Genomic DNA, 15,714 nt, shown 5'->3' with positions numbered 1-15,714 from the left:
AGTTTCAATAATTAAGAGCTACTAACATTGCTACACAAAACAGCAACAATGCATAAAATTTTGTAATCGTCCATTTCAATGTAGAGTAAAGCCGACGATTGCAGTTTAACTTCATGATTTTTAAGTCTCTCATTTGACTCTTCTGTATTTGCTGAACAGCACAAGAATTCCAGAGAAGACCATCTTTAAAAAAAGTATTTAACAGCAGTAAGGAATGCATTGCCTACATTAAATAGTCAGCCACAAGGGTAGAGGACAAATCATAGCAGAACTGCTAGAAAAGGGCATATGAAGTTCATGTTCATATAAAAATGGAAAACATATATATTTGTATATTTTCTTTATAAATAGTTTATTATCAAAAGAACAACCACAAAACATTTAATAGAATTAATAAATAGTCACTATGAGTATTGGTTTAAGAGAATCTTCTTGCTGGCAGTTCGGGTGGAACAGTAATTTTTGTGTCAGCTTTGCTGGAAACAAAATCATCAATTTCCAGTTTTGCTCGTAACATTGGTACCTTTTCTGATTTGCCTGATTCTTTCTCACCTGTAAGAAAAATAAATATTCATTTTAAGGCTGGTGATCTTATCAATAGTTCAGACTTACAGCCAACCAAGAACGATTTTGTCATTTAATGCATCTTACTTATCTAGAGGGCTAATAAAAATCCTTGAGTAACAGAAAAGATATTGAATTTAATTGATGAAAGGAGAAAATATAAAAATGCAGTACATAAAGCAGGCAAAATGGAGTACAAACCTCTCAAAAATGAAATCGACAGGAAGTGCAAAATGGCTAAGCAGGGATGGCTAGAGGACAAATGTAAGGATGTAGAGGCATATATCACTAGTGGTAAGACAGATACTGCCTACAGGAAATTAAAGAGACCTTTGGAGAAAAGAGTACCACTTCCTTGAATATCAAGAGCTCAGATGGATACCCAGTTCTAAGTAAAGAATGGAAAGCAGAAAGGTGGAAGGAGTACATAGAGGGTCTATACAAGGGCGATGTTCTTGAGGACAATGTTATAGAAATAGAAAAGAATATAGATGAAGATGAAATAGGAGATAAGATACTGCATGAAGAGTTTGACAGAGCACTGAAAGACCTAAGTCAAAACAAGGCCCCGGGTTTAGACGACATTCCATTAGAACTGACAGCCTTGGGAGAGCCAAGCCTAACAAAGCTCTACCATATAGTGAGCAAGATGTATAAGACAGGCGAAATACCCTCAGACTTCAAGAAGAATATAATAATTCCAGTCCCAAAGAAAGCAGATGTTGACAGATGTGAAAATTACCGAACTATCAGTTTAATAAGCCACGGCTGCAAAACACTTACACGAATTCTTTACAGACGAATGGAAAAACTGGTAGAAATTTACCTCGGGGAAGATCAGTTTGGACCCCGCATAAGGCAATACTGACCCTATGACTTATCTTAGAAAATAGATTAAGGAAAGGCAAACCTACATTTCTAGCATTTGTAGACTTAGAGAAAGCTTATGATAATGTTGACTGAAATGCTCTCTTTCAAATTCGGAAGATGGCAGGGGTAAAATACGGGGAGCGAAAGGCTATTTACAATTTGTGCAGAAACCAGATGGCAGTTATAAGAGCAGAGGGGCATGAAAGGGAAGCAGTACTTGGGAAGAGAGTGAGGCAGGGTTGTAGCATATCCCCAATGTTATTCAATCTGTATATTGAGCAAGCAGTAAAGGAAACAAAAAAAAATTGGAGTAGGAATTAAAATCCATGGAGAAGAAATAAAAACTTTGAGGTTCACCGATGACATTGTAATTCTGTCAGAGACAGTTAGGGCCTAGAGGAGCAGCTGATGGAATGGACAGTGTCTTGAAAGGAGGATATAAGATGAACATCAACAAAAGCAAAATGAGGATAATGGAATTTAGTCAAATTAAATCAGGTGATGTTAGATTAGGAAATAAGATGCTTAAAGGAGTTTTGCTCTTTGGGGAGCACAATAACATGATGGTCAAAGTAGAGAGGCTATAAAATGTAGACTGGCAATGGCAAGGTTAGCGTTTCTGAAGAAGAGAAATTTATTAACATCGAGTATAGATTTAAGTGTCAGGAAGTCATTTCTGAAAGTATTTGTATGGAGAGTAGCCATGTATGGAAGTGAAACATGGACGATAAATAGTTTAGACAAGAAGAGAATAGAGGCTTTCGAAATGTGATACTACAGAAGAATGCTGAAGATAAGATGGGTAGGAGGTATTGAATACAACTGGAGAGAATTCATGGCACAACTTGACTAGAAGAAGGGATCGGATGGTAAGGCATATTGTGAGGCATCAAGGGATCACCAATTTAGTATCAGAGGGCAGCGTGGAGGGTAAAAATCATAGACGGAGACCAAGAGATGAATACACTAAACAGATTCAGAAGGATGTAGGTTGCAGTAGGTACTGGGAGATGAAGAAGCTTGCACAGGATAGAGTAGCATGGAGAGCTGCATCAAACCAGTCACTGGACTGAAGACCACGACAACAATAACAGCAACAACATCTTATGTATGATTGAATGTTAGAGTTTCCTAGCTTATAATGTACACTCCTGGAAATGGAAAAAAGAACACATTGACACTGGTGTGTCAGACCCACCATACTTGCTCCGGACACTGCGAGAGGGCTGTACAAGCAATGATCACACGCACGGCACAGCGGACACACCAGGAACCGCGATGTTGGCCGTCGAATCGCGCTAGCTGCGCAGCATTTCTGCACCGCCGCCGTCAGTGTCAGCCAGTTTGCCGTGGCATACGGAGCTCCATCGCAGTCTTTAACACTGGTAACATGCCGCGACAGCGTGGACGTGAACCGTATGTGCAGTTGACGGACTTTGAGCGAGGGCGTATAGTGGGCATGCGGGAGGCCGGGTGGACGTACAGCCAAATTGCTCAACACGTGGGGCGTGAGGTCTCCACAGTACATCGATGTTGTCGCCAGTGGTCGGCGGAAGGTGCACGTGCCTGTCAACCTGGGACCGGACCGCAGCGACACACGGATGCACGCCAAGACTGTAGGATCCTACGCAGTGCCGTCGGGGACCGCACCGCCACTTCCCAGCAAATTAGGGACACTGTTGCTCCTGGGGTATTGGCGAGGACCATTCGCAACCATCTCCATGAAGCTGGGCTACGGTCCCGCACACCGTTAGGCCGTCTTCCGCTCACGCCCCAACATCGTGCAGCCCGCCTCCAGTGGTGTCGCGACAGGCGTGAATGGAGGGACGAATGGAGACGTGTCGTCTTCAGCGATGAGAGTCGCTTCTGCCTTGGTGCCAATGATGGTTGTATGCGTGTTTGGCGCTGTGCAGGTGAGCGCCACAATCAGGACTGCATACGACCTAGGCACACAGGGCCAACACCCGACATCATGGTGTGGGGAGCGATCTCCTACACTGGCCGTACACCTCTGGTGATCGTCGAGGGGACACTGAATAGTGCACGGTACATCCAAACTGTCATCGAACCCATCGTTCTACCATTCCTAGACTGGCAAGGGAACTTGCTGTTCCAACAGGACAATGCACGTCCGCATGTATCCCGTGTCACCCAACGTGCTCTAGAAGGTGTAAGTCAACTACCCTGGCCAGCAAGATCTCCAGCTCTGTCCCCCATTGAGCATGTTTGGGACTGGATGAAGCGTCGTCTCACGCGGTCTGCACGTCCAGCACGAACGCTGGTCCAACTGAGGCGCCAGGTGGAAATGGCATGGCAAGCCGTTCCACAGGACTACATCCAGCATCTCTACGATCGTCTCCATGGGAGAATAGCAGCCTGCATTGCTGCGAAAGGTGGATATACACTGTACTAGCGCCGACATTGTGCATGCTCTGTTGCCTGTGTCTATGTGCCTGTGGTTCTGTCAGTGTGATCATGTGATGTATCTGACCCCAGGAATGTGTCAATAAAGTTTTCCCTTCCTGGGACAATGAATTCACGGTGTTCTTATTTCAATTTCCAGGAGTGTATTTCTGTTAAAAGAAATATAATAAATGTAATTAATAAACTGTCATGCTCCAATAAATGAGGAATACAAAAGAAGTCAAGAGAAAGTAGAAAGCTACTGGTATTCATTGTAACATGAACAATCAAAGTTTCCATAGAAAAACGTTAAAATTTTATTAGGGGACTTCGCTGCACAAATTCAAAAAAGAGAGTAAGCTTAGCAAAACTGGTGAAGAGTGTCCAGTACACAAAAGAACAAATGAAAATGGGTAATACTAATAGTTTTATGCAGAGGCTTCAACCTCAAATTGATGTCCATAAATTTTAAGAAACTGCCAAGGAAACAGAAAACTTGGAGATGACCTAATGCAACCATAGTAGAATTTCAGATTGACTTTGTAGCTATATTTTTTAACTGTCAAAAAGAAATTATGAGCAAAAAAGTTAGAAAGGGTGCAAATATAGTAAAAGATCACTGTCTGACCACAATAAAAATGAAAGTTATTCCACAAACAAGGATTCCAAGGTAAAGTCATGGGATTCCTAAAACCGATACTGAAGTTTTTAAAACAAAGAAACAACAGTTTCAGCAAATGGACAAGTACAGACTCAGAAGACTGGGAGGAAACTAAAACAAAATAGTCAAAACAGCCCTTGAAGATACAGATGATGGAATGGACAGTGTGAAAAAGCATTATTGCTTAGAAAATATGTCTGATATAAATAATACTCTGACAAAAGAAGCGAAGACTGCATCTGCTTTAAACAACAAAAGTGTCAAACATAAAAAATGATAAAGCCAGTCAAAAGGAACTTTGAAACAAATCAGCTATCACTAATTGAGGAAGACTTGCAAAAGAACAACACCAGGAAGTTCAGTAAAAGTTTTAAATAAATTCTCCAAACTTACCGACCACCTAACTTGGACTTGAAGCATGAAGATGGAAAATTAGCCCAGAACAATAGGGAAAACTATGAAAAATTATCAAACAAGTTGTTAAATTGTAAGAAATCAAGAGAAAAATTTCTAGAACAAAATCCAGGATGCACTAACACAAACTCAGAACCGTCTAACATGTCTGAAGTCCAAAACATCATCAAAAATTTGAAGAATGACAAGAGCCCTAAGGAAGATTCATTAACTGCTGAAATTTGGAAGGTGGCAGGTGCCAGAACAATCAAGAAGCTGTGCTCAAAAAGTCTGGGACACAGAAGCTATATCACAAGACTGAAGAACACCATTAATCCACCCAATCCACACAAAAGGAGAAGAAATTGACCCCAGCAAGTACAGAGGAATGTTCCTCCTCCCAGTGATTTATAAAATTCTTAGAAAGCATCTCAAAACAGGCTGGAAAGCCAAATGGATCAGGAATTTGGAGAGTATCAAGGAGGATTTAGAAAAGTATGCTCCTGTGTGGAACAAATTTTAAATCTGACAATTATAATCAGGTATGAGATTCAAAAGCATTTATATAACAATAGTGAACCTAACGATAACAATAACAAACCCAACAATGTTTCACAAGTGATAAATATGTGTGAGAATTGGACACACAACATAATCTCTTCGCTCACTTCTTTCTGTCTATCTTCTCCTCCCTCTTCCCTACATAAATTTTTTCCCCTATCCTCTCTGTCCTACTTCCCCTCTTTTTACCCTCGAACCTTGTTTATCATTATTGCAAACAAAATTTTGATTGGGAATTGAAGTTACTTAAAACAAGTGGGTAAATCAGTACTTAAAACAAGTGGTTAAATCAGCTGGGATCATTGGTGTATGAGATATGAGAGATACTTCTCCATGTCTTGAATCTGTCAGGATAATAGTTTCAACTACAGTATTTAGCATAGTTTTAGTCTTTGAATGGGTTGGTGTACTAAGTTTTGGACAATTCAGATTCAGTAGTATTGTAGTCATTAGCCAATAAGCCGTAAATACAGCTTCTCTGTTTTCTGGAAAAGCAATTTGTCTAGTGGTTTAAAGGTTTTCCTATTGTAGTTGATACTGACTAACAGAAATAAATCAAAACTGCACATTTTCACAGCACAGCTTAGCATTTGAGGCACAGTTTTTTTCCCCATAAGTCGATAAATGCAAAAAGTTAATATTTGGTAAAACACCAGTATTTATTTAGTACCTTGACAATCCCCTGTTGTTGCAGCACTTTATAATATTCAGTCACTGAAAGAATATCTTTTTTTTCTGTAGTCTTTTTCCAGTCTACCAAAAACTCTGTCAGGAGACTTATAGCTGTGACTAAAAATAGCAAAATAATGAAACAAGTTATTAAATTTTCTTTCTCTTCCATGAAGGCAGTTAATGTACACAGCATTACTGCATTTTTATTTTTATATACAGTAGTCAGAAAGTAAACAAATTTCATTTGGGACATCTCAAGGTTTCTGAGAAAATCCAATTGAGCATAGGCTACTTGGTTGCATCCCATCAGTCTTTCTATTTTAAGCCAAGTATAGAAACCAATTCTTTCCTTTGTTTGTGCTTGGAAATGAATCATAATGCAGAAATTGTATTGTCAAACCTGTCTTGAATAGAACACTTCACCTAAGCAGGGCTTCGGTATGAAATGCTTGTGTTATGCTTCAAATCATAGTTTAACGACATTTGGATTTTCTTCCTTCATTATTGCGTAGAACTTCTTTGCATGAAGCTTGTGCAGACTGTGGTTCTTATTAATTGCTTATTTTTCTCCTGATCTCTTTCCTTTTCTAATTGTTTACTTTTTTCCAGATCTTGTTCCTTTTTTAATTCCAGTTGACCAATCTTGCATGTTGAGCAAGTATCTGAATTAGGAGTTTTAAATGGCAAATTAAATCAGTGATATAAAATATGTTTGTGTTTTAATAAACAGCAAGTAGGAGGGCCTGATGATTCCCTTTTTTTACGTAAATGTTTCCTTACTCTGATTATATTCAGCTTGAACAGTAAATATCCTCTTTTGGAATTTTTCGGTGAGAAGTGGCTCTCTCTCTGGTCCATTTTGTTTAAACTGGTTCACATGACAACGAAAATTTTGGTATCATCAGAAGTGAGGTCAGCTGCTATCTATTCTTTTCTTCCTGAAACTTTTGGATTCACTGGTATGTCTGGTACCCTATGTGAACAGGCAGTAGCTGGCATTTTCTTGTTCTTGTTGGACTTCTCAGATGCTTGCTCTCTTGACTTGGAGTTCTTACCACCTGAGAACTCAATTACACATATCCTATTTTCTGAATCACTTGTATTAACCTCCATTTTACAGTTTATCAACTTACTCTTTTACTACAGACTTCTCCCTAACAAAGCTGGCTCAAACTGGACAATAATCAGGAGTTAATGTTGTTATGTAAACATCTAATTTCATGGAGGCAAGTGCCTGTCTACAGTTTATGTCCCTTTTTTCAGAAAACTCTCTCACATTATCATTGCCAATCATGTTCTACATTGTTACTGAAGTCCTACATTGTAACTGATATCCTACATTGTTTTTCTCCCAGAATCAAAGCACAGATTAGATTAGATTAGTACTTGTTCCATAAATCATGAATATGACACTTTGTAATGATGTGGAGCATGTCAGGTTAATGAAAGCTGTCTATACAAGATGATACATTACACAAAATATTACATGGCACATTTTTTTTTTTTTTTAATTGGTTGAGATCAAATATCAATTTTTACAAAAACTCATACTTTTCAACACCCTATAACAACAGTAAATATTGGATTTTGACCATACCATTCCAACAGGTCATACATGGCAACAACCTTGATTTGCAACTACAAAAATCTGAATTCTGAAAAATTGAGCACTTATCATCTTTTGAAAAAACACTCCTCATTTTCCTTCTCACAGTCAGTTTTAACAGGACATCTGTACTCTTTATATTAGAGTATTATATTGCCTATGACCATCTGAATGTTTGGTAGCAAATGGGTCATAGGCATTTTGTGATTTTGGTTAAAACGCCTCCCATCTGAATGTTCACTAGAGTATCGTATAAAAATTAGAAGTAGATTTGTCAAGTACTTTCTGAGATTTTTGGTAACAACTTAAAACAACAACTTGTTTTTATATAATGCTATTGATTTGTAAACTTTGGAAAAGTGTATCATTCAACTGACATTGGAAGACTGGAGCTGACAACAAATCTGTGGCAATCATGAAAGACACACTAATGAACACAAAACCGAAAATTAAACTTTCAGTTGCAACCTCCAAGACTTTTGAGATCAAAACTTGGTGTAAGAAAAGCAGATGAATTGTTTGAGGGAAGCCTTGTTGTTCATTCATGTGATAATAGAAACAAAGAAAATTTCATGCTTCCCACCCACCACTGCAAACTGTATGCCCAGGGACCTCAATATGTAGGAATTAAAATTTGTAATGAGTTAAAAGGGAACAAGATAACACAGATGAATTTAGGTCCACATAAAAGAAAGCTATATGAGGCACAGATGCTGAAGTGTTATTACTTAGTGGATGAAGTCATGCAGGATGAATTGGAAATTTAAGCTGGACACAATGTGTTATATATGCCAAGAAATATCATTATAGTGTTGTTATTTATTTGAGTGCTATTAATTATTAGTGTAAAAATCATTGTAAATTGTGACAAAGCAAGCTAGGATCTCTTTCCTTCCTCTCTTGTTTTGCCATCTGCCTCCTTAAACTCATTTTTTTTCATTTTTGACTAATTACCATTTACATACTTGAGTATAATCTGCATTTTTATAAAAGAGAAAGGTTAGCCCTCACTCTTAAGAAACATAGAACCAGATCTAATTTTGTGCTTTGTTTTGTATCTGTCATTAATTCACTAATTTATTTTGACTATTCCTAGTAAATATCTCTTGTTATAGGGTGAAATCAGTAATTGTTTCATGACAGAGTCTATTGTTGACTTATAAAAATATAACTGGTGTACTACTGATAAACATTTGGAAAAAGAACTACTATGATTCTTAAAATATTTATTTGGCTCTAGACGAAAACATATTAATGAAGCCAGCCCTTATGTCTGCTTGTGGCTGTGTATGTGCGGATGGATATGTGTGTGTGTGTGCGAGTGTACACCTGTCCTTTTTTCCTTTTTTCCTCCTACGGTAAGTCTTTCCGCTCCCGGGATTGGAATGACTCCTTACCCTCTCCCTTAAAAATCACATCCTTTCGTCTTTCCTTCTCCTTCCCTCTTTCCTGAAGAAGCAACCCTCAGTTGCGAAAGCTAGAAATTCTGTGTGTGTGTTTGTGTGTTTTATTTATTGTGCCTACCTACCGGCGTTTTCCCGCTTGGTAAGTCTTGGAATCTTTGTTTTTTAGAAATCTATTTCTGTAAACATAAAACTCCAGCACTGCAAAAACACCATTAAACCAAAATGCCTTTACGCTTTAGAATATCTTCCATTAAATACACCTGCACAATTAGATGAAACAGAAAAGGAGGAAAGAAAAATCCTGGAAAGTCTTGGGACAAAAAAATCGGTATAGGATATTGAAATTAAGAAGTAATCAAGAAGTTTATAAAAAACAGAATCAATGCCAGACACAGTGAGGAAGAGAAGAGTTGTATTCCATGGATACATAAAATGCTAGATGAAAAGAGGACAGCAAAAAGAATTACTAACTTTTTTGACAGAAACACAAAAACATCAACTACATGGATCAAAGAAGTAAAAGCAGACCTGAGAGAAATACAAGTAATGGAGGAAGAAATAGGAGGAAGAGATAAGTTTTGACACAAAGTAAAAAAGTTTGAAGGGCTTCCAAGTGAAAACAAAAAAGAATGGTGTGATTATGCACAGAAAAAGAAATAGAAATATATAGTGAAAGAATTAAGAACTACTGGAAAGAAAGAAAGAAAGAAAGAAAGGATACAAGAATTAAGACATAAGATATTTCATATGGTCATTAGTGGGACAAACCAATAAAAAAATGTAACATTTGAGGGATTCATTTGAACTTTTGTTTTGCATTCACTGACGTAGCTGTCTCCAGTAATAAGATGACATTATAGCTGTAGAAGTAATTTTTTGTTGTTCGTATTAAGGTTGTAAGTGTCAAGTACATTGATATCTATTTGTAATATGCCCTTGCCTTTCATTTTCCACTTTTCAATGACACTGCAACATACAACACTATATTGCAGAAACAAACAACACACTATGCATAGACACTTTATATTTTGCAGCACATCAAAGACAATAATGGCAAACCATCTTCACTAGAACATTGCCTGCAGCAGCAATGATGGGTTATTGTATTGTCACCAAAGCTTAATGATGTGCATGGGATTGATTTTTCCTTTTACTTTGAATTTATGATGAAGACAATGAATAATTTCGAGCAATGTAAAACTGTGCTCCAGAAAACAGCAGCCTTACATTGTAATCTGACGTTGACCACATTTTGTTACAGATATGTAACAAAATATGAGACATCTCTGCCTTCTTGAGAGGAGAGGTGCTTGGAGAGCGATTAGCTGTAAATATATTATCAAAGACTCACTCTGTTAATGCAACAGGAATGACATCAAAGAATCGAGAGTAGAAAGAGTTGAATGAGCAATCATCACATTAACAACTGGTAGGGATCATGTACGAGTATTAATCAAAAAGGAATAGGATTTTTTTTTAATTTTGCATGCCTTATACATCCAGTTTTCAAATTTCTAAAACTTTTTTTTTTTTTTTTAATTTTGTTGGTATGTTCACATTTTCAACTGTTTTGAATATTTAGACTATTTTTGACAACTGAAAAGGTTTTACATGTTTTTCAGTGCTTGGCAAATTATTACTTTCCAAAAAGATGGATCAAAGAATTTGCATTAAATTTTGCTTGAAAACTGGAATAAACTGCAACTTTTGGTGAAACCGATATGACTAAGACAAGAGTTTATGAGATGTATAAACATTTTAAAGGCGGTAGAGTTGAAGACAATGACCACCCCGGATGCCCTACATCAATTACTGACTACAACGTCGAAGGAGTAGAGAAAATGGTTCTGGAAAATCACCAGCTCACCATCAGAGAGGTTGCAGATGATGTCAGCATATACTTTGGCTCATGCCAAACAATTTTTTTGTATGTTTTGGGCATGAAAGGTGTAGCAGCAAAGTATGTTCTGAAATTGCTGAATCTCGACCAAAAATGATGCCGCACAGACATCATTCAGGAACTGCTGAATGAAGTCAACAAAAATCTACAACTTCAAAATATGATCAGAACGAGTTACAAAACATGGGTAGACAGGTATGACATCAAAACCAAGGACCAGTATTCCCAATAGAAACTGCCTGAGGAGTCAAGACCAAAAAAATTCAACAAGTTCGATCACATGTGAAGGTTCTTCTCGCTGTTTTCTTCAATTACAATGGGATAGCACATCATGAGTTCCTGTCTTATGTTCATATGGTCAGTAAGGAATACTACATGGAAGATATGTGCCATTTCCGTACATCAGTCCAAAGAAAATAACTAGAACTGTGGCAAAACCATTCATGGAAATTGCATCATGATAATGCTCCTGCTCACACCTCAATGCTTATTCATGATTTTTTGCAAAAAACAAAATCATTATATTGTCCCAGCCACTGTATTGGACATGGCCCCTGTGACTTCTTTCTATTCCCGAGGCTGAAGAGAACCATGAAAGGACATTGTTTAGCCACAATTGATGAGATAAAAACACAATTGCTGGAGAAGCTGAATACCAAACAAAAAGTGAGTTTCAGAAGTGCTTCCAAGATTGGAAAAAGTGCAAGCATAAGCATATTATATCTGGAGGGTACTACTATAAAGGGGACAAAGTTGATGTTGATGAATAAAGGAAGATTCTTTAAGGAAAACAAAATTCCTGTCACTTTTTGATCACACCTCATATGGCAATAGCTTAAACAAATATATTACTTAGACTGCATATTTCATTCCTATTGTAAAACATAGCCCATGGTGGCCCTGCTGTGATGTGGATAATTTCCTCTGGTAATTTAGGTATGCTATTTAAATATAATGCTTATGAAGTCTGAAACACATTTAAAACTGGCACTGATGTAGATCTATATCATACTGTAACAAAGCTTTAGTCCATGGCAGTGTATCTTTGATCAACCTACATTAATAATATAAAAGCAACTAAGACTAATTTTGCTCAGTTATCTGCATTCATATTTATTGACTGCTGATGTACATACCATATAGAAGATCAAAGACCTCTTCCTCATTTTTACAGTGTTTAATTTCTACATTTGCTCCACCAAATGTTAAAAGAACTATCGGCCTTACATTCATAAATACTAAAGGTTGTCGTCTTCTTTCAAAGTCAGCAACAAGTATTTTTATTCCCTGTAAGATAAATAATTTAACATTATTTTATTAATCAGGCAATGACCACAAACTAATCCCAAAAGTGAAATATGTAAGTCTACCATAGCTGTAGAATAATCAGTTCCCTTAATGGAGGTAAAATCTACCACAACTGGCAGCAGACTTTCCCCATCACTCGTTGCAGCAGTGTTTATCTCAGCTGTCAGGTACTCAACAGCAGCATAATACAGACCCATGTCTGGGCTCACCAACAAGTACTCATCACCATTGGAAAACTGCAATGTAAAAATCTTTTAGTGTACATTTTTTTATGTTGGCAATAAAATACAGTTAAACATCTTGTCGTCTGGGAGATATACAAAAATACTAAGCAATATATTATTTATTTTATTTTTTCTTGAGAATGTATGGTCCACTCTTTAAGCACCAGGCTAAAAGTCAATAGTATTGGGTTTCACTCATGGTCATGTAAGCCATGAAATCAAAGGGGAAAACATGAAATTTTAGCCATATGTATGCCCAACATTCAAAAATTTGTGATACGCTAAATGCCAACTTCTTCTTGTGCTTAGAGGATGGTTAAAGATGAGATTTTGTTCCCCAGAGCAATTCCTTATGATGTGGTCTGCAGCACTAGCTGGTTAACTGAAGTGTTCCAATTAATAATCATGTGTATATAGATGCTATCTTAGTATTAAAAAACTTTACTACAGCAGCTGTCTTTCTGCAGACTATTTCTGCTCTTGAATTCATTTTCTTTTTTAGTGTTATCTCTTCATCCAGTCAAACTTTTGTGCTAATTTTAAGAACATTAATACAGTTGCCTCTTTTCGGCTAACATTTAATTTTGCTTTCACAATGATTTATCATTAATGTTTAATGGAACAACAAATTTAACAAAATATTAATATGATTGTTTGATTGGTGTAATTTGATGTCTAGTTGATCAAGTCCATTTCATTAATAGATAAACCAGTACTTCCATCAATAGTCAGCTTTTTATTTTGTTCAAAGAGTGAACATGGGTTTCACCTCTAGCTACGTTGAACTTTGAGTTCATGAATGGATCACTTTCAATTTAGTTAAATGCTGATTAACAATTCTTTCACTGCCAGTAGCATTTGTTTGCAATGCAAACCAATATATTGTAACAAGGTGCAATTAATCATGTGGGTAGATTTAGATGTATATTACACGGTAAAGTAAACAGGGTGTTACAAAAAGGTACGGCCAAACTTTCAGGAAACATTCCTCACACACAAAGAAAGAAAATATGTTATGTGGACATGTGTCTGGAAATACTTACTTTCCATGTTAGAGCTCATTTTATTACTTCTCTTCAAATCACATTGATCATGGAATGGAAACACACAGCAACAGAACGTACCAGCGTGACTTCAAACACTTTGTTACAGGAAATGTTCAAAATGTCCTACATTAGCGAGGATACATACATCCACCCTCTGTCGCATGGAATCCCTGATGCATTGATGCAGCCCTGGAGAATGGCGTATTGTATCACAGCCGTCCACAATACCAGCACGAAGAGTCTCTACATTTGGTACCGGGGTTGCGTAGACAAGAGCTTTCAAATGCCCCCATAAATGAAAGTCAAGAGGGTTCAGGTCAGGAGAGCGTGAAGGCCATGGAATTGGTCCGCCTCTACCAATCCATTGATCACCGAATATGTTGTTGAGAAGCGTACGAACACTTCGACTGAAATGTGCAGGAGCTCCATCTTGCATGAACCACATGTTGTGTCGTACTTGTAAAGGCACATGTTCTAGCAGCACAGGTAGAGCATCCCATATGAAATCATGATAATGTGCTCCATTGTGCGTAGGTGGAAGAACATGGGGCCCAATCGAGACATCACCAACAATGCCTGCCCAAACGTTCACAGAAAATCTGTGTTGATGACGTGATTGCACAATTGGGTGCGGATTCTCATCAGCTCACACATGTTGATTGTGAAAATTTACAATTTTTATCACGATGGAATGAAGTGTCATCTGTAAAGACAACATTTGCACTGAAATGAGGATTGATACATTGTCGGATGAACCATCCGCAGAAGTGTACCCGAGGAGGCCAATCAGCTGCTGATAGTGCCTGCACACGCTGTACATGGTACGGAAACAACTGGTTCTCCCGTAACACTCTCCATACGGTGACGTGGTCAAGGTTACCTTGTACAGCAGCAACTTCTCTGACGCTGACATTAGGGTTATTGTCAGCTGCACGAAGAATTGGCTCATCCATTGCAAGTGTCCTCGTCGTTCTAGGTCTTCCCCAGTCGCGAGTCATAGGCTGGACTGTTCCGTGCTCCCTAAGACGCCAATCAATTGCTTCGAACGTCTTCCTGTCGGGACACCTTTGTTCTGGAAATCTGTCTCGATACAAATGTACCGCGCCACGGCTATTGCCCCATGCTAATCCACACATCAAATGGGCATCTGCCAACTCCGCATTTGAAAACATTGCACTGACTGCAAAACCACGTTCGTGATGAACACTAACCTGTTGATGCTATGTACTGATGTGCTTGATGCTAGTACTGTAGAGCAATGAGTCGCACTTCAACACAAACACCGAAGTCAACATTACCTTCCTTCAATTGGGCCAACTGACGGTGAATCGAGGAAGTACAGTACATACTGACGAAACTAAAATGAGCTCTAGGATGGAAATCAAGCGTTTCTGGATACATGTCCACATAACATCTTTTCTTTATTTGTGTGTGAGGAATGTTTCCTGAAATTTTGGCCATACCTTTTTGTAACACCCTGTATAATTATATGTTTGCTGAAAAGAAACTAACTGCCACTTGTGAATTCTAACTAGTAAAATATTGTTCTACTAAGCTTTGTGTGCTTCACTATGCATAGTTTTTTACCTTGTGGCGATTTATGTTTATTGTTGGTCTTGCCCACAGAAATAACAAATGTGCCATATCAATAGCGATGCCAGAAATTAATCCAACTTCAACTCCACTCATCAGACTGATGAAGAATGTAGCAACCATCACAAAAAAATCCCATTCTGAAAAATTGCACAACATATTACATGTAAAAATCTTAGTACTTAAGCTTGTTTATAAAGCTCTCATAAAAATACAAAGTTAATCAATTCTTTTAACAAAATCTATAAACTATCTGATCTAATTATACATAATTACGTGATGTAAAAAAAGCGTTGGTAACTGAAATAATTTATATTAATTGTTACTTACTTTTTGATCTCCATAATGGCATAACTGCATGAAATTCTATCATGAACATGACAGCAGCTATAAGAACAGCTGCAATGGTTGCTCTTGGTATGTATCGAAAATATGGTGTAAGGAAACTCAGTGCCAGCAGTATAATAGTACCTGCAACAGAAAAATTTCAGCAGCAAATTAGTATCC

At 37.6% G+C, this 15,714-nt stretch overlaps 1 protein-coding gene across 1 annotated transcript in view; it reads right to left on the bottom strand.

Moving 5' to 3' along the window:
* Positions 1-314: 314 nt before the first annotated feature.
* Positions 315-15,714, bottom strand: part of LOC126335461 (sodium-independent sulfate anion transporter) — a 113,660-nt gene continuing 98,260 nt past the window's right edge. The window contains exons 8-12 of the mRNA XM_049998763.1: positions 15,538-15,678; positions 15,202-15,347; positions 12,407-12,580; positions 12,173-12,323; positions 315-552 (exon numbers count right to left, since the gene is read on the bottom strand). Coding sequence (XP_049854720.1) covers positions 419-552; positions 12,173-12,323; positions 12,407-12,580; positions 15,202-15,347; positions 15,538-15,678 — 746 coding nt within the window. The 3' untranslated portion in view covers positions 315-418. The remainder of the gene's footprint in view (positions 553-12,172; positions 12,324-12,406; positions 12,581-15,201; positions 15,348-15,537; positions 15,679-15,714) is intronic.

This window comes from Schistocerca gregaria, chromosome 2 (assembly GCF_023897955.1).
Source record: "Schistocerca gregaria isolate iqSchGreg1 chromosome 2, iqSchGreg1.2, whole genome shotgun sequence".
Classification (NCBI taxonomy): domain Eukaryota; kingdom Metazoa; phylum Arthropoda; class Insecta; order Orthoptera; family Acrididae; genus Schistocerca; species Schistocerca gregaria.
Note: the sequence above shows the minus strand (reverse complement) of the source record. Positions and strands in the feature narration are given on the sequence as shown.